General features: G+C 36.0%; 2 protein-coding genes across 2 annotated transcripts in view; one reads left to right on the forward strand and one right to left on the reverse strand.

Moving 5' to 3' along the window:
* Nucleotides 1-783: 783 nt before the first annotated feature.
* The window catches only part of LOC137944644 (protein transport protein SEC23 D-like), a 70,927-nt gene continuing 47,189 nt past the window's right edge, over nucleotides 784-24,521 (reverse strand). The window contains 6 exon segments of the mRNA XM_068790350.1: nucleotides 784-1,429; nucleotides 2,103-2,187; nucleotides 3,012-3,135; nucleotides 6,590-6,685; nucleotides 6,775-6,890; nucleotides 6,993-7,074. Of these exon segments, the coding sequence (XP_068646451.1) occupies nucleotides 1,218-1,429; nucleotides 2,103-2,187; nucleotides 3,012-3,135; nucleotides 6,590-6,685; nucleotides 6,775-6,890; nucleotides 6,993-7,074 (715 nt within the window). The 3' untranslated portion in view covers nucleotides 784-1,217.
* LOC137944441 (probable DEAD-box ATP-dependent RNA helicase 48) lies at nucleotides 16,737-17,225 on the forward strand (the record flags this gene model as incomplete). Its single annotated transcript, XM_068790128.1, has 1 exon — nucleotides 16,737-17,225. A coding segment is annotated over one exon (489 nt), but the record flags the coding sequence as incomplete, so codon positions are not given.

Genomic DNA, 24,521 nt, shown 5'->3' on the forward strand with positions numbered 1-24,521 from the left:
CACCACTGGGAAAGGGGACAACACAAAGTACCGGTTCTTCTTTAGTACAAGTTTTACTTTCCCATAATTAGAAGTTGAAGCATAAATGAAATCAATCATTTCTTTAGGGAGCTTAGTATTTGATAGCTTGTTCAAAACAGTAATTATTGTTTCAGTCTCGAACCCAACAGAAACAGCAGCATATAAGGAATGAGGCGTCAAGTTATACTCATGCATAGACTCTGGCCTGCACAACATTTTTCCAACAAAATGATAATGAGCAACCACAGAGTTTTAAGTAGAAGAAAATAGAAGGACATCTTAAATACTGGCAAACGGGCTCAGCAATTGCAATGAGGAAATCATAGGCTTGCTTATACAACGGTGAGAATGTCTCAAGAAAGATCCGGCCATCAGCGCAAGCCCATAAAGGGCGGTTTGCATGATCAGGCTCTAATTCGAGTTTAGAAAAATCCCTCTTCGTCAGTTCGCTTTCATCTTCATAATCCATATTCCGTACCCATAAATACAATTGAAGCACCTAAAGTGAACTAAAAACAAAAAGCTAAAACAAAACGAAAAAACGAGCAAAAGTAATACCTTCACGATGATCCTCATCAAAATCTTCGGCATAATCAACATCATCATCAACAACATCAATTCGATAATCCTCCTGCCAAGAAAAAACAATCAAGGGAAGAACAGGAGAGCAACCAAATACATAACGAGAGTTGGGGTTTTCAAAATTATAAAACCTTAGTGGAAGTCCTGAGCTTCTTACTAGGCCGACCTTTTTCCCTTGCAAATGAAGAGACATGAAGACATTTCAGCTCGCAGAGAATTGAACCATAGGATTGAATAATTAGGAGAAAGAAAGAAAGTAGTACGATGTCCAGCCATATTTTATGAGTCCCACAGTTCGATGTAGTAACCGTCAAAATGAACGAGTTGCTTCTAAAAAGGGAAGAAATACTTTTCGGTTTCAGTATTCTCGATTCTAATTAGTTCTCTGTCGCTCACTCTAAGGGACACAGATGAGGGACCTATTTCTTTCTTCACTCGAAAGTGATTATAGGGGTGGACGACTCGTTCGTCGCCCCTTCTGACTACCGCCTCTGAAAAGAGCAGAAACTAAAAGACGAGGAAGCAAAATACCAATGCGATATCAAAGGCTGCTCCATGGGTTTTGACACAAAGCATGATTTGGTACTGCAAGAACATTTATCTAGCTAACTCATTTATGCAAGATACTCCGCCACCCGCTGAGTCACTTCATCCAAGAAGGATACAAAGCCTACCACACTTGTTAAACCATTACCATCAACATCCTGCTCTTCTATGAGATAGTTTTCGAACACAGTGGCATCGTCCTGTCCCCCTTGAATAAATGTGAGCTTTGGAGTGATACTTCTGTCTTGTTTCAGTTTGTTAATTGTTGTTCGCAAGAGGCCTGCACCAAATAACATTAGTATTAGTAGGTGAAGCAAAACAATCTAAACACTGTTATTGAAATCGTTAACTAAAAAAGGTCTAGAACCCAAAGGAGAGAGTAGGGTCCATCTGGCTGGTCATTCCAAAAAGATTATGCATATAATCCAAGAAAAATGAGCAATCAGATGATCCTTGATTTCCACTCGGTGGCCCCATCATGTCAGGATTACTTTCCTGTAACCCTGCAGCATTTGAGCTAAATATTTCCAAACCCACCATTAGACTCAACAAACATAATCTATTTAACATGTGATTGCAAGAATATGACCCCAGTTAAGATCACATATCGATCTGTTTCTGCACAAGGATGTCACACAACATCCTTATGGGACTTGACAAACAGAATGACTGGATTCTAACCCCCAAATCTTATGTTTAAATTTTAGGGCCTTCTCCTGGTATGATTACTTGATGAACCACAAAAAGGAAACACATTTCTTGTGACAGTGCAGTTGGAATAACTTGGTTAAATATTTATGAGCTCACAATCAAACTTAACAACTAAAGGATTTTTTAAATCCTAACTACAGGCTACAGGTAGGAATCAAATTCCAAAACCTGGAATGTAAACCCAAATTTTATGCCTTCCTCCTAGCATCAGTATTTGAAGAACCAAAAAGGAAATAACTTACAGTCTTGTGGAGGAGGAAAGGGGAGTGCCGGATCTGCTGTTATGCCTCCCTCCCTAATTCCTTGCTCCAAAGAAGCTGAAATTACCTGAAAATTTGTGCCAAACAAGGGCAAATGAGCAGGAAGGATCAATATAAAGTAGATTGTGGTACTCAAGTCTCCAGTCAGGACTGACCTTAATGTTTTTGACTAGTTTAATTGACTCGAAAACACAACAGTTTTCCTTCTTTTTCCCTTCTCCACATGTGATGGAACTTTAAGTAGTATAGTAAACCAGAAGGCATATTTGGCACAGGAAATTTATGATTCAACATCAATGGCAGAGAAATCATGTTCACAAACCATATTACCACAATCAAGTCAAAAAAATACTGCAGATAGCTAAGCATTTGACAAATTCCCCTTTTTTTTTTCTGAAATGGTCAATTCCATATTATTAAATGCATACAAAGAAAAAAATGCTAATGAGAAAACAAAACCAAATATATATATCTACACACACACACTCATCAACAGTGACAATTTACAGAATGTATCACACGGAAAAGGCACTAATGCATCAATCTCTAGCTTACCTAAAAGATGTAACACCCCTTTTACCTAGATAATGCTCATGTGTACTTGAGTTCATCCATAGCCCCTGGTCCAATTTTTTAATCCAACAACACTAACTGTTTTGGACCCAAAACGTTTAGATGAGCTTCAGGTATAGATTGTTGCCTTAAACCAAATTTCCCGCCAATGCTCAAAAAGCCATTCAGAATGGTGATGCATATTAGGCCTCTCAAATACAGAAGTGTCTTACTCAACCAAGATATTCCAAACTCTCAATAAAACTAGCTTGTTCTACACTAAGAAACAAATGAAATCTAATAATAAAATACAGCAAAAAAAATTTGATACGAAACAACCTTATGAACAAGGATTGACAACACAACTTCAGGATCAACGCTGTCGTAAAGTTCATTCATATTTGCAGCTGTAGCATATTGAAATGTCCTTATACTTAAGTGCCGCTTAAGGGAGTATCTGGACCTAAAGAAAGTACATTGTTATGCCATAAAAAATGCAGTGAGAAGAATGTTGACAGTTAGGGGAAGACATTGACAACCACATTTCAACAATGAAAAAGGCCAAAACAGAAACAATATACGAGAAAGTTTTTCACGGAGTAGTTACCAACAAACATCTTTGAATTAAAAAAAAAAAGAAACAGTTTCAAAATTTTCTTTCCTCGAGTAATTAAATACTAGTACCTATCAATCATCAGTCAAAAGAATCCAATTCCACAAAATATTGTTAACATCAATGTTCATATTTTTTTCTTTCTAAAAGGCAAATAAGATTTTCTTAACAACTGTGGACAGGTGTTTCTTATAATTCAGGGGCATTCCTGTTATTGTGGTTTATGCTTAGAGCTTGCTTTTTAAGTTAATGGTAGTTCAGTCCCTCAACTTATTCTGAGTGACAGGTAGGCTTTTACTCACAGGTATTTTAGTCTCATCTTGTAAAAACTCATTAGACAAATTTATTAAGGGATGAAGGTTCGATATATATCCTAATCTCAGATTAACGCAAAGAGAGAATTCCTGTAGTTGGCTATTCTTTACTCCAAAACTTCATCTTTCCTAATTCTGATTATTTTAATGGTATCAGAGCCACATTGTTGTAGTTGTCACTGGGTTTTTATGAAACATTCTCTCCTGATGTCAAATTAAATTTCATCCAATTCTATTACTGTTAATAAAGGGTAGGACATTAAAAATGTCTTTTTGTTATGAAGATATTATTGTAAAGGCCTATATCAAGCAATATCCTAGATATGTTGCTCAAGGGGAGAAATATAGGGCTCGTAGATTGGAAAGGCAATATATGGTCTAAAACCGAGCCAAGAGTTTGGTTTGATAAATTCAGTCAAACGATGATAGGCTTGGGGTCTAAAAAGAGCCATTCATACCACTTTATCTTTGTTCTCCAGAGGGACAAAAGTATTGTTATCTTAATAGTCTATGTAGATGACTACACAACAAGAAAGTGAGAATATCAAACAACATTTTCAAACCAAGGATTTAAGACACCTGAATTACTTCCTCAATATTGATGTTGCATGAAACAAGGAGAGAATTATACGAACACAAAGGAAATATACAACTGATATGTAGACTAAGATAAGCTGAGAGAGGTTTATTTGGAGCAAAGTCAACAGAGAGTGATGCAAACAAATGCAAATTTGCATGATGAACAAAACCCAATGTTTAAAGATAAGACCCAATATAGACAACTTGTTAGCAAACTGAATAACGATCCAATGATTCAACCTAACATTTCCTATGTTGATAATGTCAGACTCCAATACCTAAAGATAAGACCCAATACTACAAGACTTGTTGGTAAGCTGATTTAAGACTCAACCTAATATTTCCTATGTTGATGGTGTTGTCAGTCAGTTTATGGAAAACCTGAGGAGTTGAAGTTGTGAAACAGATATTATGGTATTTAAAATGTGGACAGGGATTGTTTCATAAACCACACCATAATCTAGAAATAATGAGGTTTTCAAAATGTTGACAATGTAAAGTCTAAAATCAGTAGAACCTCAGTGAGTGCTTATTGCACATTTATGAGCAGTAACCTTGTGACCTAGAAAAAGTACCAAAACAAACTATACTAGCAAGGTCAAGCGTATGCCGCTTGTGAAATAATGTGGATTAAGTCTTTAGCGATAGAGTTTGGGTTCTCAATTGAAAACTTATGGCAATATTTTGTGACAATCAGGCTGTTAGTTTTATTGTTAACAATCCAATATATCACGAGAGAACTAAATACATTGAAGCAAATTGTCATTTCATTCACGATGCAATTATGAGTGGCAAGATTATAACATGGTATGTTTGCTCTGCACATCAACTCGATGACATCTTTATATAGGGGTTGATCAATGTTGACGCAAAGTGAGACTTCCCAGAATTGGCTATTCTTCACTCCAAAACTTCATCTTTCTCATATCTGATTATTTTACAATAACAATGACCAAGATCTTTTTTGTGACATTAACAAGAGCATTGACCAAAGCAAAGAGTAATTATCAAATGCTGCAGCTGCTGTTTGAGGCTGGCAAAACTCATTTCTTTGCCAACAAAACCCCCTAGAAGATGCTTGAAGAAAGTCAAACAATCCCCTAAAAAAAAGTTTGCATGAATAAGAGAAACAAAGTAATGATGAAAATGGCAGCAAATTTCCAGCATAACAGTGTTGTTTATTGCTCTATGAGGGCTAGAGTTGAATAAGTTGCCAAGATAGTCTTCATCTCAGTATAAGATGTTAGGTCCGGTCAGAGAGAGAAGAATAAGTCCCGATAAGTTTAGCCTTGAAAACAGTAAGGTCTACAGGTTGAGGAGTGGACCTCCCAAATTGACTAATCAACTAAGATTTAGAACTACATAAAATTTTGGTCCAATGAAATTCCTTACCTTTTTCCTCTCCTTGGATCCATTCAGAGAGAAACAGAAAGCTGATTGCCTCACATTTGACTGCTAGAATGGAGACAATCAAGGAGTAGACACCACCATAGAACAGGTGGTAAAAGCACAATTTTGATCTCAGAGCAATCCTAGCCTAGCTGGTGGATGCAGTGTGACCCATTGAGGTAGAGTTTTTGATCCTCCTCATAGGCCTTAAGAGTGTTTACCAAATCTTTTTTCTAATCCTGCCATCATTGAGGTGATTTGGCTGTTGTTTCCAGCAGGATGTTCAGGGAAGTCCTCACCTTGATGCTTAATTCTGATTTTTGAGAAAATTATCGACCTTTATAGGCATTTGATGGAAGAGTTGGATGCCACTCTATGGGGATGTGAATCATCTAACTGATTTCTTGGAACAACAACTCATTGTGGGAGATTCCCTTCCCATTGCTTAACATTGTAATAGATTGGTTGTGCTATTGTATTTTTTTTCTTTAATGTCCTCTAATAACTATTCAGTTGTATGCTTTTTAAGTTTGCTTTTAACATCTTGTACCTCTCTCTACTAATAAATTACTATCTCGCTTTTATACAAAAAAAGAAAAAAGAGATAGAGAACAGCTAATAACTATTCAGTTGTATGCTTTTTAAGTTTGCTTTTAACATCTTGTACCTCTCTCTACTAATAAATTACTATCTCGCTTTTATACAAAAAAAGAAAAAAGAGATAGAGAACAGCTTATTACTCCTCTTCCCAAGAAACTCTAATATTAGACCAATTTCTGATCTCCATACACTGCTTCTATAATACTAATTACAATATAATATGAAAAACCAGAGAAATCCTTGTGATGACATAGTACAAGAAACCTAAAATACATATGATTCTGGGTTAAAAAAACTTTGATGTTTACACAACTTTAACTGTAGGTAAGAGCAATTATAAATTTTAGAGTTGATTAAAACACAGAATGACCACAAATGAAAAGACAAGGACTTCCTAGCACATGGCAGCTGGTTATACGTACTTGTTTTCAGCACTTGATCCTGAAACTGAAGATTCCTCAGGTGGCACAATGACAGTATACTGGAAAGCAATTTGTACCACAGGAGGCTCTGTCTGTCTGTACATGATTTAAGACATATTGTTTCATATTTCTAAAATAAAGACCCATCCTTCTCAGTATATGACATCAAGACAGGATCTGAATACCTCGAGAATCCCACAGAATTAGAAAAATCAAAGTCATAACCATAAGTGGCATAAGAGTCGCAACATATAATGTGCTGAACGTTCTCATACTGAGGATCTGCAAAGAAATGACCATACTATAGAAGAAAAAAGTAAATCAGACCACATAAGAGCAGCTCTTAGTTAGATATGAATCAGAAGCAAAACTTAAATGTTTTTGAAGATCTCCAAGACCATACCGAGCGTCCTGGCTGGAAATCAGAGGATGTTCTCAATCTTAGTATGCATCGAAAGGCATATGAACGGCTAAGCATCCGGTATCTGAAACATCAATTATATTTTCAAAAATGAACTTAGATTAAGCTACCCATGAAACTGTCAAAATATAGACAGTAGTGGACTATAGCTTATCCTTGCCCATTATGAGTCATATACTTGTGTTGAGTCATACATGTAATATCGGAATAAAGCTTCACCCTCTTTCAATTAATAAAACAGTCAAACAAACCAGTTTGAGGGTAATCTAGCACTCACTACCAATCAGCTTACTCATAGATGTTTTATTTAAGAATAAAGATAACGCAAAATTTTCATGTAATCAATGGAGAAGGTAGTGACCACACAATCAAAATGTCCATGAAAGCACAGAGCCTCATTACCATTGTGGCAGGCAGCAAAGACGGCAAGCCCTTTTTTACATTTTTTGGCACTCCAGACACTAATCTGTTAATTTCCCCTCCTCCCTTCCTCTCCCATAAATTTTTTTATGTAATATTAAAGAAATTCAATAGAAAAAACAACAACATAATCTGCCTTTATGTCTTCCACTATGAGAAATCAAGGGCAAAGAGCGGATGCATGCAAAGGCTAAGCAGCTTTCAGCTTCGTACCACCTGCATCCAAGCTCCAAATCACAACCACAAATAACATCATAAGGGTGAAACAAAGACCAATACACCAATTTGGTGCACAAACAGAGCTTCTAAGCCCCTTCCCAAGAAACATTTATAAGAGAACCAACAAAATCTAATGACTGCATCTTCCCCATCACTGCACAGCACTTCCTTTTCCTTCTCTCTGTCATTTTTATTTTTAGATAGTACAGAATAGATACATGAGCTGGCTACTAAAAACATTAGATGACTGCAAGGAGCCCATCATCGCCAGTCCATCTATACGAGGGGAATGCAATCACCCATGATAGGATTGACTGCTGTAGCCACTCCCAACGAAAGAAATATCATGGAGAATTGCTGAGCAAAGGGTGCATACCCAAGAAACAGCAAGAGAACTTTTTAAAAAAAAAACTTGTCATCGATCTCCTTAAACATATGTGAGAGCTTCCAAAATGGAGGGATCTAGCCTAAGCCCACTAGGTGACATTTGAAGAGGCTCCTTCAAGTCTAAGCAAGATGAAAAAGCAATCTCTAGACAGCCTCAAACCATGAAGCAGAGGCCACAATGCTTGAACAGTCTCATGGTTTCCTCCACATCCCCTCCCTCACTCTGCATTTAGTGCTATGAAATCCATCTGCAAGCTCACTCAGTTTTTTTAGTGGATTACGAATTGATGTCCAGAAAGATAACTTCACCAGATGTTTGCTTGATCCTGGGTCAGAGGTCTACATGCATATGCCAAACACACTCAAATTAAGGTCCAAAATTCCCTTCATCACAGTGGTACATTTTGTCCTTGAGACCTTAATCAGAGGCGTGCTTTGACCAACACTGGGATGGATGAGGCAAGAAACCTTCTTAACCACCTTGAGAACAGATACATTCTTAGGACAGGTTGTTGACCTCATGGTTTGGAAAGACAGCACATAGGGTCATTAACTGTCTACTCTCCGACAATAATCATCTGGTTGGCTGACAAGCACGAGCATCTCTCTCTCTCTCTCCACTCTTAATCCTATGGGTCAAATCAGGAGACAAAACAATTTTACCAATTTAAATCTCAAAACAATTGGCCAACAGCTAATTCGTATTGAAGATTTTTTGGATAAAGGTAAAATCCAGAGAAATATTGTCAGAATCCTTATAACTTATCTTCTCGAAAATTACCTTTGTTGATGAACAATAAACCGCTCATCAAACCACCCGCTCCTATTAGGAACTTTAAATGGGATAATAATTCTGAAGTTGTTGATGAATTATTATCTCAGCTTGGAAGATTGAATCTTTCTGAAGATCAACTAAAACAAGCCAAAGAAGCAAAAGCTGCGAAGATTCTGAAAAGTATTCAAACATTAGAATCTCACTAAATGAAGGTTTTTCATCTCAAAATTCTGAGGATTTAACTCCTTCAGCATATTCTGATTCTGATATTGGTCAAAACTCTAATCTCAAAGATTTAGGTTTAACCAATGTCAATCAGACTGAAGAAATTCTTCAAGACATGATACAAGATCCGCGTATCCAAAAATTGGATTATGAGAAAAACTCTACTCGGAAATGGGATCTACCTAACAAACTCTATTACCATAGGCCTACACCTCAAGACCTATTGTATGAGGAGAATGTTTATTTAGATAAAAAATCTTATGATGGCAAATCCATTTATGAATGGAATATAGATGGATTATCTGAATATCAGATATTAGAACATTGTCACCGAATGCTTATGTATTGTACAATCTGTCGGCAACATAAGAATTTCGATCAAGGAATTGCAGAAATGCTTACTGCAGGGGTGGGATAATATCCTCACCCCTAAACAACATCAGGAAATTTATAATTCAAAGAAGGTTATCAAAACTGAATCTGGCCAAGCCTAACTAGGTGAGGACGATGCAGTTTATACCTTGATTTCCTGTATTGTTCATCATTTCATTGGAAATCTGACTTCCCAATCAGATAAGGGAAGAGAGGTTTTGCAAAATCTTAGGTGTCGAACACTTAGCCAGTTTTGCTGGTATAAAGATGTTTTCCTCACTAAGGTTACACAAAGACCAGATGCCAATAATGAATATTGGAAAGCAAAATTTATTGATGGTTTACCAACTCTTTTTGCCAGCAAGGTAAGAAAAAGGTTAGGTAATGAGGTAGGAATTATAAACTACCATCAATATACATATGGTCTCCTTACCAGTGCTATCATCCAAGAAGGGCTGACCTTATGTAATGATTTAAAGCTTCAAGCTCAGCTTAAGAAACAAAATCTTACTGGAAAGCGTGAGCTTGGTGAATTCTGTGAACAATTTGCTTGTGACACAGGTCCATCACCTTCCAATCAAAGGAAGGGAAAAGGTAAAGTCTCTCACTCTAAGAGACATGAACCCTATTCACACCAGAGTAGGAGATATCCAAAAAGACAGTCTCATCAAAAGACTCGTCATGAATCTAGGAGACCTCCTCCTCGTCAGAGACCACCTCCTAGAAGAAATCCTCCAGACAAAAAGAAAATTGTCTGTTACAAATGCGGTAAATTAGGCCACTATTCAAATAGATGCAAAACTAAAGAGAAACTTAACAAACTTCAGATTGATGAAGGATTAAGAATTCAGTTGGCCAAAATTCTCTTAAACTCTGATTCTGGGGATGATATTGATTATGCCTCATCCAGCCAATCAGAAGAAGACCAAGATTGTAGCTGTTCTCATCTACAATCTATGGCACAAATGCATAAAATTAATGTTCTTACGAATGAACAACAACTTGTGCTTAAGAACATTGATCAAGAGGAAGATCCTCAAACCCAAAGATATTTAATCAAAGAATATCTCTGTCTGTTTAGATCTGTACCTTCCTCCTCTAACCCGGGGTTAATCCCAAGCACAGAGTAAAAGCATTGCGGTATTCCTTTGATGCTTCACGGTCCATGCGTCCCTTGTTTCTGCCCGTTTATACCCAAGGAGGTTTCAGGGCTTTGTTTTCTTGGGACTAAATGTTGGAGCCCGTGGCAGAAGCTTAATGCTAGGAAATTGCACACCTCTCTGTGTCTTGCGTTTCCCATACCTGAAGGAGTAACCATAAAGATCTAAACAGCTTTGATCTAAAGATAAACCCCTCGAGAATTACACTTCTTACTTATTTTTCGTAATCATCTCCATGCTTGTGCTTTTTATAACTTTAGGTATTGTTCTTATCTGTTTAATCTTCACTGCTTTTATTGTCTGCTAAGTTTTATAGATTGTGTGGCTTGGTGTTTGTTTTTGTGTTTATACATAAGGGTATATTAGGCTGGAAACTGCTGGGTGAGGGCTGACAAACGCCTCTACCTCTTCGAAGCCAAGCGTTGCTCCCAGAAGCCACAACGCTGCTATACTTTTATGTTTATTTGGTTAGTTAATAAAATATTAAGACAGTTTTTTAGAATAATCTTACCCATATTACCTATATACTATATATATCTAACTCTTTTTTACAACTCCATATATTACGGTAGAAGATTTAAAATATAGGAACTTATACTAGTATCCTGTTTTTATTTATATAGTGGTTGAATTATTTAATTACTTTGTTTCCCTGCCAGAACAATTAGAAAACCTTTTAGTTTCTTACATATTTTTAATTGCTAATATTATAGGTAGAATATTAGATACATGATCTTTGTTTTTATAGCATTAACAATAGTTATTTGTAATCTTTTCATATTTAGTATTATCTGTCTTATATTATCCTTTATTCCTACAGAAGAGTAGTAGAAACCCCTAGGCAAATATTTATACCTAGAAGGCAAGTAATAAGAAAATCTCATAATAATTCACCTTTAAATACTCCAGACTAGATTAAATTAAATTAGTACCCCCTTTAAATTGGTATCAGAATCAACATCTTGTCCCTGTAAACTTCCAGGAAGCTGTAAACAACCCAATAATTCTACAATTCTTGCCCTTGAACAATAGATAGACAACTCCATAGTCAAATTAGATAATAAATTGTTATGCTACGAAGAAATAGATGAAGCCCTAACAAAAGTTCCTATCCAACACTCCCAGACTTTGCCTGAAGCAGTAGTACATACAGGCTTAGTTCAAGTTTCCGTCCAAACAGAACCTTACATCTAGAAAACCTCTTAGTCTCCTATATATTTTTATTTATATTAGTTGTGGAGTTATTTAACTATTTTGTTTTCATACCAGAACAACTAGAAAACCTCTTAGTCACCTATATATTTTTAATTGCTAATATTATAGGAAGAATCCTAGATACATGATCTTTGTTTTTATAGCATTAACAATAGTTATTTGTAACTTTTTCATATTTAGTATTATCTGTTTCACTTTATCCCTCTATTCCTATAGGAGAATAGTAGAAACCCCTAGGCAAGTTTTTATTCCCAAAAGGCAAGTAATAAGAAGATCTCCTAATAATTCTCCTTTAAATACTCCAGACTAAATTAAATTAGTACCCCCTAAATTTGGTATCAGAGCCTTAAGACCTGGAACCTTTTAAAAAAGTAGATTATTTAGACTTAAGAATTTCATCAAGATTTGATATAAAATACATAGGACCTAATTGTCTTAGATGTCATTTTAATAGTGAAGAACACATATTACACGGAAATAATTCACAATTAAATAGTATCGCAGATCTTATTATAAGTTTAGGCAATAATCTACAAAGCAAAGTAATAGAAATAGAATTTACTTTGAACAAACTACAAGACGAATTAAGAACCTTAAGAGTAAAAACAGAAAAACTCTTTGAAAATTTAGATTATCTAAAAACTAGTAAAGGATCGCAACAAAATATTGATAAAGAGATAGATTTAATAACTCAGAAATTAAAAGCTGTCAAAATAGAACCTAGAACTTCATCATCAACAAAACCATGGCACTTTCACAGCGAGGTGAAGGATTTACCTCGGAAAAATTCTTCTAGAAATCTTAACATAATAGATAGAATAACAGGAAGAAGAAGTGTAGACCAAAGAGATATTCAGTTAGACGAAATAATCGACATAGACCAAGATATTACTTTCTTTAGTAATAATCAATTAAATCTCCTTAATCCTAGACAGTTATATAGAACAGGACCTTTGAATTTTAATACTGGATTATTCAGACATTATAGGGAAATTCAAGTTAGTTGTGTAGGACAGGATTCCGTCAACATAAACTTAATAGCAGAACAAGCTTTCAAAGAAATTAAGAAATTATATACTTTAATTCATTTTGGTTTAATTGTCATAGGGGTAAAAGGATTAGGACGAAAAAACCTAGGAACCAAAACTCTGCTCAGCATCTATGATGATAGATGGGTCGATCCTAAAAAAGCTATGTTAGGAATCACCGAAGTAGATATGAATCAGAACGGAGGAATATTTTATTGCTCCCCTGATTTCCTCCTAGGACTACAAGATTTTAGAAAATATATTAAAATAGGTATTCAGACAAAAGGATATGAATCCTTTGTAGGAAACAATCTTTTATTATGTATTGGATTTTTAGGAAGATGTACTTGCTCCAGTACTACTAGGTTTAAAGTTAAAATAGATGATGTACTTAATTTAATAGGTAACAAGGGAATTAAATTAATTAAGCCTATCAAATATTCCCCAGATATCTTAGCTGGATTAGAATGGAACCTTAAATTCAGAGAAGAAAAAATAATTAGTCCTGAAGAAAGTATTATGTATACATATACAAAAGGTAATATAAATATTAGATTTAATAGTTATGAACAAAAGAATACAGAGGACACAGAATCAATTTCTAGCGAAAATTACGATTTAGTTCACATAGAAGGAGAATCAGAGACAGATGAAATAATATAGCCTAAAGAACTAGAATTAAAATTAACAGAAAAAGAACTTTTTCATTTAGAAGAACACTTAATTAAAAATGGAAATCTCCAAGAGGAAGAAGATCTGTACTATGACCAAGAAACTAACATCAGAATAGGAAAAATGCCTCTAGAGCCAACAAAAGATGAAGAAACTATAAGTATCAAATAATACATGGATGAAGAAAGCTCTAATACTATTCCCCGAAATAGTTATACCACTTATCCACGAACTCCTCCTAGGGAAGTATATTATTCTGGTAATATGCCAAGGATTCCTTATAGTGACCCAGTAACTTTTGATCACAAGATACGTCCCAAAGGAAAAAGAAAAGAAATAGAAAGACCTATAAAGTTTCAAGAAATGGGCAAAGGAAATTTTTTTAATCTTTCAGCCCATGATCCCCAAGAATGGACAACAGTATTAGACCTTTGGAAAAATCAGGTAGTGTCAGACTATATTCAGAACTTTCAGTCTCAAGATGTAGAAGAAATGTACATATACTTGGAGACATTTTTAGGAGAAAGCGTAAAAGCTTTATGGGAAAGTTATGAAAGAGGGAATCCAGAAGAATTTGGCCATCTAATGAGCCTAGGATCCAATCCCTATAATTTTGTTAATAAAGTTTATCAATTAGTAACAGGAGATGACCCTAATCTAGGATTTGTAACATTACAAAAAGATGCAGTAGTTTATTTAGAGCAACTTAGTTTACATAATTATAAATATGATAAGAAATTTCTCCAAGATTATTATTATACCTGTATTTCAGGAAATTCTTTCAACAAAGACTTAGGCACAAAGTTATTTAGGAAATTAGCAGGAGCACTAGGAAAAGAAATATATGATAAATGGCAAAACGTAGAAACAACAAATCCTACAGCAGTGTATTCAATAGGACAAAGAACCAAGTTTATTATGACCATCCTTCAAGAAAAATGTACAGACATTCAAATACAAAGACAACTTAAAGGAGATGATTATGGGATCTGTAAGCAGATATATACTACCCAAGCTTATGGTCTAAAAGACTCGGGACAGAAACTAAGAAAACATAAAAAATACTTCAAGAAAGGATACTTTATCCGTAGATTCAAAAGTAGGAAACCATATTTAAACAAAGATAGACATGTTAGAAGATTTAACCCAAAAAGAACCTATAAGAATAAACTTTCTTGCTATATTTGCGGCCAAACAGAACACTTAGCCAACACCTATCCCAAAAGACAAAACATTAACCCTAAGAGATCCACCCTTGTAGAAAATGTCCAACAAGATCTCATAGAAGTAGATGAATACATGTCAGATACGGAATCTATTTATAGCATAGTAAGTATCCAAAATGCACCTTTAGATTCTTCAGATCGTCTCCTTCAGCAATCTGAACTTTGCAATAACCACTTCGCAAATCCAATTTGGAGAAAACTTGCGCCTCTTTCAACTAATCATAGAGATCTGCAATAAGAGGAAAAAGGTACTTATTCTTTATAGTTACCTTGTTGAGCGCCCTATAATCGATGCATAGTCTCATACTTCCATCCTTCTTAGTCTGAAACAGTATAGGGGCCCCATAAGGTGCTTTGCTTGACCTTATGAACCCAGTGTCCAACAACTCACTGAGTTGTCTTCGCAGTTCATCCAGCTCTTTGGGCGCCATTCGGTATGGTGCTTGTACTGGCTTTCTTGCTCCGGGCTCAAGCTCTATGCAATGGTCCACCCTTCTCCTAGGTGGTAACCTCGCTGGAAGTTGTTCAGGCATGACATCTCTATATGCATGCAGTACGACTTGTATCTCTTTAGGGGTAGGCATGACCTCTACCTGCTCTATAGCACAAATAGAAGCAATGTAAGTAGAGCGGCCCTGCTTAAGACCTTTCTTAAGCTGGAGGGCTGATAGCATTAAGTCCTTTTTTGTTACATCTTTGTTGTCAAGTTCAGAAATAGTACAAGGACTTTGCTCGTCCATAATCCCCACTACGCCAACATGCGGCATTACAAATGCCTTACAAACCGTGAAAAACTCCATTCCCAAAATCGCATTGAAATCATCCATGACAACAATAGTAAAATTCAGAAATCCAACCCACTTGCCTATCTCCACCGGGACGTTCTTGGCAATGCCTTAGACTTCACGAGCAGCAGAATTTACAGCTTTCATTTTGCTCCCATCTTTCTCTCCTCGTATATTTAGGCGCCTAGCCTCCTCCGACGAAAGGAAGTTGTGGGTGGCGCCAGTATCCACCACTGCTCTAACAATACGTCCAGCAAGTGTTAGAGAGATAAAAAGATGTTCTCTTAAGGGTCTTACCAGAAGTGGAGCAGCCTTCTCCTCCTTTGAACGGACAACAGCATGGAAAAGTGTTAAGGAGCCCAACCTAGGCTCAATCCTTCCATTGTTCACCTCGATTTGAGCAGCATTGAGGAACCTCTTTCTAAGACAATCCCTCGCATATGAAACAATGGACCTTTTTTTGTTTGTCCCCTCGTTTCTTCTCTTCCAGCCTAGCCTTGGCGTCCTTTGCCCATGACTTCTTTTCCCCTTTCTCCTTCTTCTTAAAATTCGTTTTACCATTGTTATTTTCCTTAGGCACTTTGTTAGCCGAATAATTCTTTCTCTCATATTCGGTTAACTTTTCAGCAGTAGATAAAGCTGAAGCTAATGTCTTTACTTCCCGTCTTCTCAATTCTTGCTCAGCCCACGGGAAGAAAGACATTAGCTTCAACTTTATCTAATGCTGAAAAGTTAACCGAATATGAGAGAAAGAATGATTCGGCTAACAAAGTGTCTAAGGAAAATAACAATGGTAAAACGAATTTTAAGAAAAAGGAGCAAATCAAGGGATTTGAATGGAGGATCAAATCAAGGAGATTTGATAAGGGAGGATCTCTGCTTTCATTGGACGGAAGCATGAGAGAAGGGAGGGGTTGAAGCCTATAAATACCAAGGCATTCAACCCTTGTAGATTCATTCAGCATAGACGAGAGGGAGAGTTTTTGTAGAGTGCTGGCCTTCCACCTTGGACGGTCACTCGTAATCTTCTCTAGTATTAATACAAGGTTACTTTCTCTTCCTATTCCATTGTCTTTCTATCTTTTCATTGCTCGTGCTTCATTTGAGAGGAAGGAGTTTGCAACGTTGATCTCAGGGGTGAGAGGCTGTACTACCTTTGACGAATTGAAGGTAGGCCATCACGGGAGTTGGAGTTCCGCTAGCCCAAGTGAGTTTAGGCTCATCTGACCTCGTGACAAACTGGGTGGGGGGCCTTGTACCTACCTCGGCGGAGTCTCGAAATGGCAGTGGAAGCGGATGCAGGCCCAAAAAGCCAAACAGCTCCTAAAGGCCCGTCTTTGCCGTGAGTGCCAGATTTACGAAATGAGGCAGAGGGCGGAACTTAGAGCCGCAGTTTTTGAGCTTGAGCGACCGTGGGAGGTTGTTGAGCGAGCCCCAACTCTCTTTTCCATCAAAGCCGACGAGCAGTTGAAGGCTTTGGCTAACAGGTCTCAATTTTCTGGAGGCTACGATCTGTGGTCGGAGCGGGATGAGACTCAGCTTTTTCATAACCAGGACAGGCTCCCTTCCGCGAGGTTTTTCCCTAAAGGGGTTGTGCACAATGTCAAACCGTATGGTATTATTGACAGTGTTGGGCGCACCAGTTATTCAGAAATGACGTACGTTGAGGAAGATTTACCCAAGAAGAGGAATGGGACTAAAAGATCGATTCTCTTGTTTCGATGCCCATGAAAAATAAGAGAGAAAAAAAAGAGAAATGTGGTTTCTCTTGTTTGGATGCACAAGGAAAATGGAAAAGAAAAGAAAAGAGAGCATGCATATTACCAACCACTAGTAATATGCATGGTCAGATTTTTAGGGAAGTTTCGTATTTCAGTCCTTCCTCAACCTATTTCTGCCATGTTCCATCTTCAGCGCTTTCAATCTCTTGATCGCACAACCGCATTTAGGTATTGCTGACCTGGGCGTTGCAGACGAAAGTCATGGAATATATGTCAGCCACAGGTAAGCTCATTTCTCCCATTTGATTTCCTTCATCCTTATTCTCTCCATGCAATGTAGTACAGAATTTATGCAACACAAATTATTTTGAGATCCTTTATGAGTTATAGAGCTAGTCATATTTCGTTTCTTAATAACTCTGATATGCAAGATTATCTCTATTTGTTTTCCATACTTTTAGGATTCTTTGAACTTAATATTAAACATGTATTTTATGGAAAGTTTTAAATGTAGGTTAAAGTTCAAACCCGACTCGAGCTTGAGCTCAAATTTGGTTAAAATTCTTGGGCTTGAGCTCGATTCCAATTTTAGTCTCAAAGCTAAGCTTGAGCTCGAACTCAAGTTCAAAGTATTCAAATCAAGCAAAGCTCGAACATATACAGGTTCGAGTTTGGCTAGGCTCAAGAGAGTGGGAAATGTATATAAAAGTCACATTTTGTATATAGGTCATGTTTTTATATAAGTCACATTGGCATAATATTTTGCATAAAATTGTTTATAAACAATTTTATGCAAAGTTTATAGACAATTTTATGCAGAGTTTATGTACTAAGGTCATGCCCAATTTTAAGTAAAATTTATGCATAATTCTATGCACAGTTTATTTGACTTGTATTTTATGCAAAGTTTTAAATGTAAGTTGGAGCTTGAACCCTGCTCAAGCTCAATTCCAATTTTAAGCTTAAGGCTGGGCTCGGCTCTAGCTTGAGTTTGAAGTATTTAAATCAAACCCAGCTCGAACATATGCAGATTCAAACTCGGCTCGACTCGACTCGATGCCACCCCTAGGCACTGCACGTATAGGCAGGGCACATACGGACTAGTGCCTGAACACCAAGGCATGGAGGCATGTTAGATTAGTGGCAGCCAACTTTTTTTTTAATGATGATAAACTTATTTCAAAGAAAGGGAAGATGCATCGAAGGAGACCTCCCCTAACAATAAGAGATTGAAGGGGGGACCTAGGCACACAAATCAGCAACCTAAATGGCTGATCCAAGTATATGAGACGAAGTACAAGAAATGGTGGATACAATATCCAAAATACCAAGAAAAATCTGCCAGTGACGCCACGGGGGGAAGGATGAGGTGGAGCACCATCCGATGACGACCTTGGAGTCTCCCTCCATGATAAGGAGACCACTAAAGCGATCCTTAAAAATACACAAGCTGTGAAGGAGATCAGATAACTCAGCAATGGTCGAGTCAGCAATTCCGAGAGGGCCATAGTAAGAGAGTATGGCAGTGCCGCCCAGATAAAAAATCACCCCGCCAAAACCATCCAAACCCGGGTTCCCAAAGGCGCTACCATCAAAATTCAGCTTATAATGGTTCCTAAACGGTTTCTAGTCACGTGGGCCATGGGGTGTTAGCTGGGGCGGTTGTACATGAGGAGGCATGCGCCAAGAAGCACATGACCATTCGAAGGGGCATGTGGCCAGCAATTCCCCAACAATATATAGGGGGGCTGGATGAGTGCCAATCAATCAGACATTGACATAGAGACTCAAAGGAGCGCTCGAATATCTTGTATGTAGACAAATTTGTGTATATGAGAAAAGATTTATTGTGTGCCAACTATTTGTATGCAAGGGAGGCTGACTAGTGTGGGTTATCCAAGGACGCAACTAGGCCGACACAGGGTTAGATAGTGGTCTCACCAAAATCGATTTAAAAAAAAATGATCCCTATTAAAAAATATATTTTCTGAGTAAATAAGAACCTTAAGAGTGGACACTACTTCAGAATGTGTACATACGTGGTCATGGAATACAGGGTTAGATAGTAATCCTTATTTTAAGTGTGCTTGGTATCCTAGCAAAAAACAAAGAGCTAAATGCAATCAGTGTTCCCCAGAAGCTTGCATCCCTTGTCTAAAAGCCCTAGGTATAGAACCTGCATACCAGACTCTCTCTCTCTCTCTCTCTCTCTCTCTCTCTCTCTCTCTCTCTCTATATATATATATATATATATATATATATATATATAATTCTTTAGGGTATATTATCTCATCTGTTTCTAATTCTATATTGATTAGGTCATAATTTTCACTAGAGATTGATTCCGTATCTTCTATATTCTTTTGTTCATAGCTATTAAATCTAATATTTATGTTACCTTTAGTATCTGTGTACATGATACTTTCTTCAGGACTGATTATTTTTTCTTCTCTAAATTTAAGGTTCCATTCTAATCCTGCTAAAATGTCTGGAGAATATTTAATAGGCTTAATTAATTTTATTCCTTTGTTTCCTATTAAATTAACTACATCATCTATTTTAACCTTGAACCTAGTAGTGCTAGAACAAGTACACCTTCCTAAGAATTCAATACACAATAAAAGATTGTTTCCTACAAAGGATTCATATCGTTTTGTCTGAATACCTATTTTGATATATTTTCTAAAATCTTGTATTCCAATAAGGAAGTCTGGGGAGCAATAAAATATTCCTCCATTTTGATTCATATCTACCTCAGTGATTCCTAACATTGCCTTTTTAGGGTCTGCCCATCTATCATCGTAGATACTAAGTAAGGTTTTAGTTCCTAGATGTTTTCGTCCTAATCCTTTTACCCCTATTACAATCAGACCTAAATGAATCCTTTTACCCCTATTTCTTTAAAGGCTTGTTCTGCTATTAAGTTAATGTTAACAGAATCTTGTCCTACACAACTAATCTGGATTTCTCGGTAATGTCTAAATAATCCGGTATTAAAGTTTAATGGTCCTGTTCTATATAATTGTCTGGGGTTAAGAAGGTTTAATTGATTCTTGCTAAATATAGTAATATCTTGATCTATATCTATTATTTCGTCTAATTGTATATCTCTTTGGTCTACACTTCTCCTTCCTGTTATTCTGTCTATTATATTAAGGTTTCTAGAAGAACTTACTATTTCCGAGGTAAATCCTTCACCTTGCTGTAAAAGTGCCATGGTTTTTTAGCTAAGGAGGTTCTAGGTTCTATTGTGATACCTTTCAATTTCTGGGATATTAAATCTATTTCTTTATCAATATTTTGTTGCGATCCTTTACTACTTTTTAGATAGTCTAAATTCTCAGAGAGTTTTTCTGTTTTTATTTTTAAAGTCTTAATTTCGTCTTGTATCTTAGTTAAAGTGAATTCTTTTTCAGTTACTTTGTTTGAAGATTATTACCTAGACTTATAATAAGATCTGTGATAGTATTTAATTGGGGATTATTCCCGTGTAAAATATGTTCTTCACTGTTGAAATGACACCTAAGGGAATTAGGTCCTATATATTTTATCTCAAATCTTGATGGAAGTCTAAGGTCTAAATAATCTAATTTTTTGGAGGGTTCCAGGTCTTAGGGCTTTGATACCAATTTGGAGGGGGTACTGATTAATCTGGAGTATTTAAAGCTAAATGATTTGCAGGTCTCCTTACTATTTGTCTTCTAGGTATAAAGATTTGCCTAGGGGTTTCTACGAATCTTCTATAAGAATATAAAGACAAAGTAAAATAGATAAAACTAAAAATAACCAAATTACAGAAAACTATTACTAAGGCTATAAAGACAAAGATCATGTATCTACGATTCTAACTATAATATTAATAATTAAGAATATATAGGAACCTAAAAGATTCTCTATGCTTGTGCTTTTCATAACCTTAGGAATTGTTCTTATCGCTTTGGTACTTACTGCGTTTATTGTTTCCTAAGTTTTATAGATGGTGTGTGTTTAATACATAATACATAAAAGTATATTAGCAACGCTCTAACCCATGTCAAAGGTAAAGAATAAGATCCAGAAAAGCTAGAGCAGTTGGTAAAGAATTGGATCTTTCCTTCATCGAAATAGGTGGTATATGGGTTATAAGTACCATCTACTTGTTGGCTAAAAACTTGTTTAGTTGTTTTCTTGAAAAACTGAGGGGGAACGAGTCTTCTATGGATGATACATTTTGTACAGCCAGAGTCTACTAAGGCATCTAATATTAAGGATTGTTTATTAGGGAAAACAATCTTGGCCCTGACAAGTAAGCTAGAAAAAGATTTGTCTTGGTTGTAGACGTAGAAAGTTTCTGGTTCTTCTATGCCTACTGTAATCCCATCACAGGAGTCTTTTTCGATTGTATCTAATCTATGTTTGAGGAGAGTAATTCACAGTTTTCTATTTTTCTGGCCATAATTTCTAACTTAGTGTTATGTATCCTATTATGGATAGGCTGCTCTCTCTCTCTCTCTCCCTCCCTCCCTCCCTCCCTCTGTCTGTCTCTCCCTCTAGATACCAATTCGGAGGGGTACTACTTTAATCTGCTTTAATCTGGAGTATTTAGAGGTGAATTATTTGGGGTTCTTCTAATTACTTGTCTTCTAGGTATAAATATTTGCCGAAGAGTCTCTACAAATCTTCTGTATGAATATAAAGATAAGGTAAAACAGACAAAACTAAAGATAACTAAATTATAGAAGACTATTGTTAAAGCTATAAAGATAAAAATCATGTATCTAAGGTTCTATCTATGATTCTGGCTAAAATATTAACGAATAAGAATATATCAGAGGCTAAAAGATTATCAACTTGTTCTGGGAGAAATATAAAATATCCAAATAATTGTAAAGCTATTATTACCAAGAACAATATGTACCTATAAGTTCCTATGATATTGCACAATAATCTCTTAAGGTATTATATAATACTCCTAAGTATAAGTAATATATAGGTAATATTCGCAAAACAAATCTCAAAAACTGTTTTATTATCTTATTAATTAACCAAATATACATAAAAAGGTACAGCCGCGTTGTGACAACCGAGAGCAACGCTTGGCTCAACTGAGGCTGAGGCGTTTGTAAGGGCTTAGCCCTCACCCAGTAGTTTCCAGCCTTATATACCTTTCTATAATAACGTCTTAAAATAAAGTAGTAAATATGAACAAAAACGAAAATACTCAACACACAATAAAAGCAGTAAGTATTAAGGTAACAAGAACGATGCCTAGTATTATGAAAAGTATAAGCATGAAAGCAATCGTAAGAGAAGGAAAAGATAGTTGTAAAAACTTCCAGAAGGTAGTTCCTAAAACGCTTCTATCTTTTAATGTTCTGTCAGAACACTTAGCCAGAAGGTAGTTCCTAAAACGCTTCTGTCTTTAATGTTCTGTCAGAACACTTAGCCTCCCTCCCTCCCTCCCTCCCTCCCTCTAGATACCAATTCGGAGGGGTACTACTTTAATCTGTTTTAATATTGAGTATTTAGAGGTGAATTATTTGGGGTTCTTCTAATTACTTGTCTTCTAGGTATAAATATTTGCCAAGGAGTCTCTACAAATCTTCTGTATGAATATAAAGATAAGGTAAAACAGACAAAACTAAAGATAACTAAATTACAGAAGACTATTGTTAAAGCTATAATGATAAACATCATGTACCTAAGGTTCGATCTATAATTTTGGCTAAAATATTAAGGAATAAAAATATATCAAAGGCTAAAAGATTATCTACTTGTTCTGGGAGAAATATAAAATACCCAAATAATTCTAATGCTATTATTACCAAGAACAATATGTAGCTATAAGTTCCTATGATATTGCACAATAATCTCTTAAGGTATTATATAATAATCCTCAGTATAAGTAATATATAGGTAATATTCACAAAACAAATCTCAAAAACTGTTTTATTATCTTATTAATTAACCAAATATACATAAAAAGGTACAGCGGCGTTGTGACAACCGAGAACAACGCTTGGCTGAACTGAGGCAGAGGCGTTTGTCAGGGCTTAGCCCTCACCCAGTAGTTTCCAGCCCTATATACCTTTCTGTAATAACGTCTTAAAATAAAGTAGTAAATATGAAAAAAAACGAAAATACTCAACACACAATAAAAGCAGTAAGTATTAAGGTAACAAGAACGATGCCAAATATTATGAAAAGTATAAGCATGAAAGCAATCGTAAGAGAAGGAAAAGATAGTTGTAAAAACTTCTATCAGAACACTTAATGTTCTATCAGAACACTTAATGTTCTATCAGAACACTTAGCCAGAAGGTAGTTCCTAAAACGCTTCTGTCTTTTAATGTTCTGTCAGAACACTTAGCCTCCCTCCCTCCCTCCCTCTCTCCCTCCATCCCTCTAGATACCAATTCAGAGGGGTACTACTTTAATCTGGTTTACTCAGGAGTATTTAGAGGTGAATTATTTGGGGTTCTTCTAATTACTTGTCCTCTAGGTATAAATATTTGCCTAGGAGTCTCTACAAATCTTCTGTATGAAAATAAAGATAAGGTAAAACAGACAAAACTAAAGATAACTAAATTACAGAAGACTATTGTTTAAGCTATAAAGATAAAAATCATGTAGCTAAGGTTCAATCTATGATTCAGGCAAAAATATTAAGGAATAAGAATATATCAGAGGCTAAAAGATTATCTACTTGTTCTGGGAGAAATATAAAATATCCAAATAATTCTAATTCTATTATTACCAAGAACAATATGTAGCTATAAGTTCCTATGATATTGCACAATAATCTCTTAAGGTATTATATAATAATCCTAAGTATAAGTAATATAAAGGTAATATTCGCAAAACAAATCTCAAAAACTGTTTGATTATCTTATTAATTAACCAACTATACATAAAAAGGTACATCGGCGTTGTGACAACCGAGAGCAACCCTTGGCTCAACTGAGGTAGAGGCGTTTGTCAGGGCATAGCCCTCACCCAGTAGTTTCCAGCCCTATATACCTTTCTGTAATAACGTCTTAAAATAAAGTAGTAAATATGAAAAAAAACGAAAATACTCAACACACAATAAAAGCAGTAAGTATTAAGGTAACAAGAACGATGCCAAATATTATGAAAAGTATAAGCATGAAAGCAATCGTAAGAGAAGGAAAAGATAGTTGTAAAAACTTCTATCAGAACACTTAATGTTCTATCAGAACACTTAATGTTCTATCAGAACACTTAATGTTCTATCAGAACACTTAGCCAGAAGGTAGTTCCTAAAACGCTTCTGTCTTTTAATGTTCTGTCAGAACACTTAGCCTCC

The sequence above is a fragment of the Aristolochia californica genome, unplaced genomic scaffold (assembly GCF_029961685.1).
Source record: "Aristolochia californica isolate CCGP_79_NKW_82.1479 unplaced genomic scaffold, dmAriCali1.0.hap1 SCAF_11, whole genome shotgun sequence".
Taxonomy (NCBI): domain Eukaryota; kingdom Viridiplantae; phylum Streptophyta; class Magnoliopsida; order Piperales; family Aristolochiaceae; genus Aristolochia; species Aristolochia californica.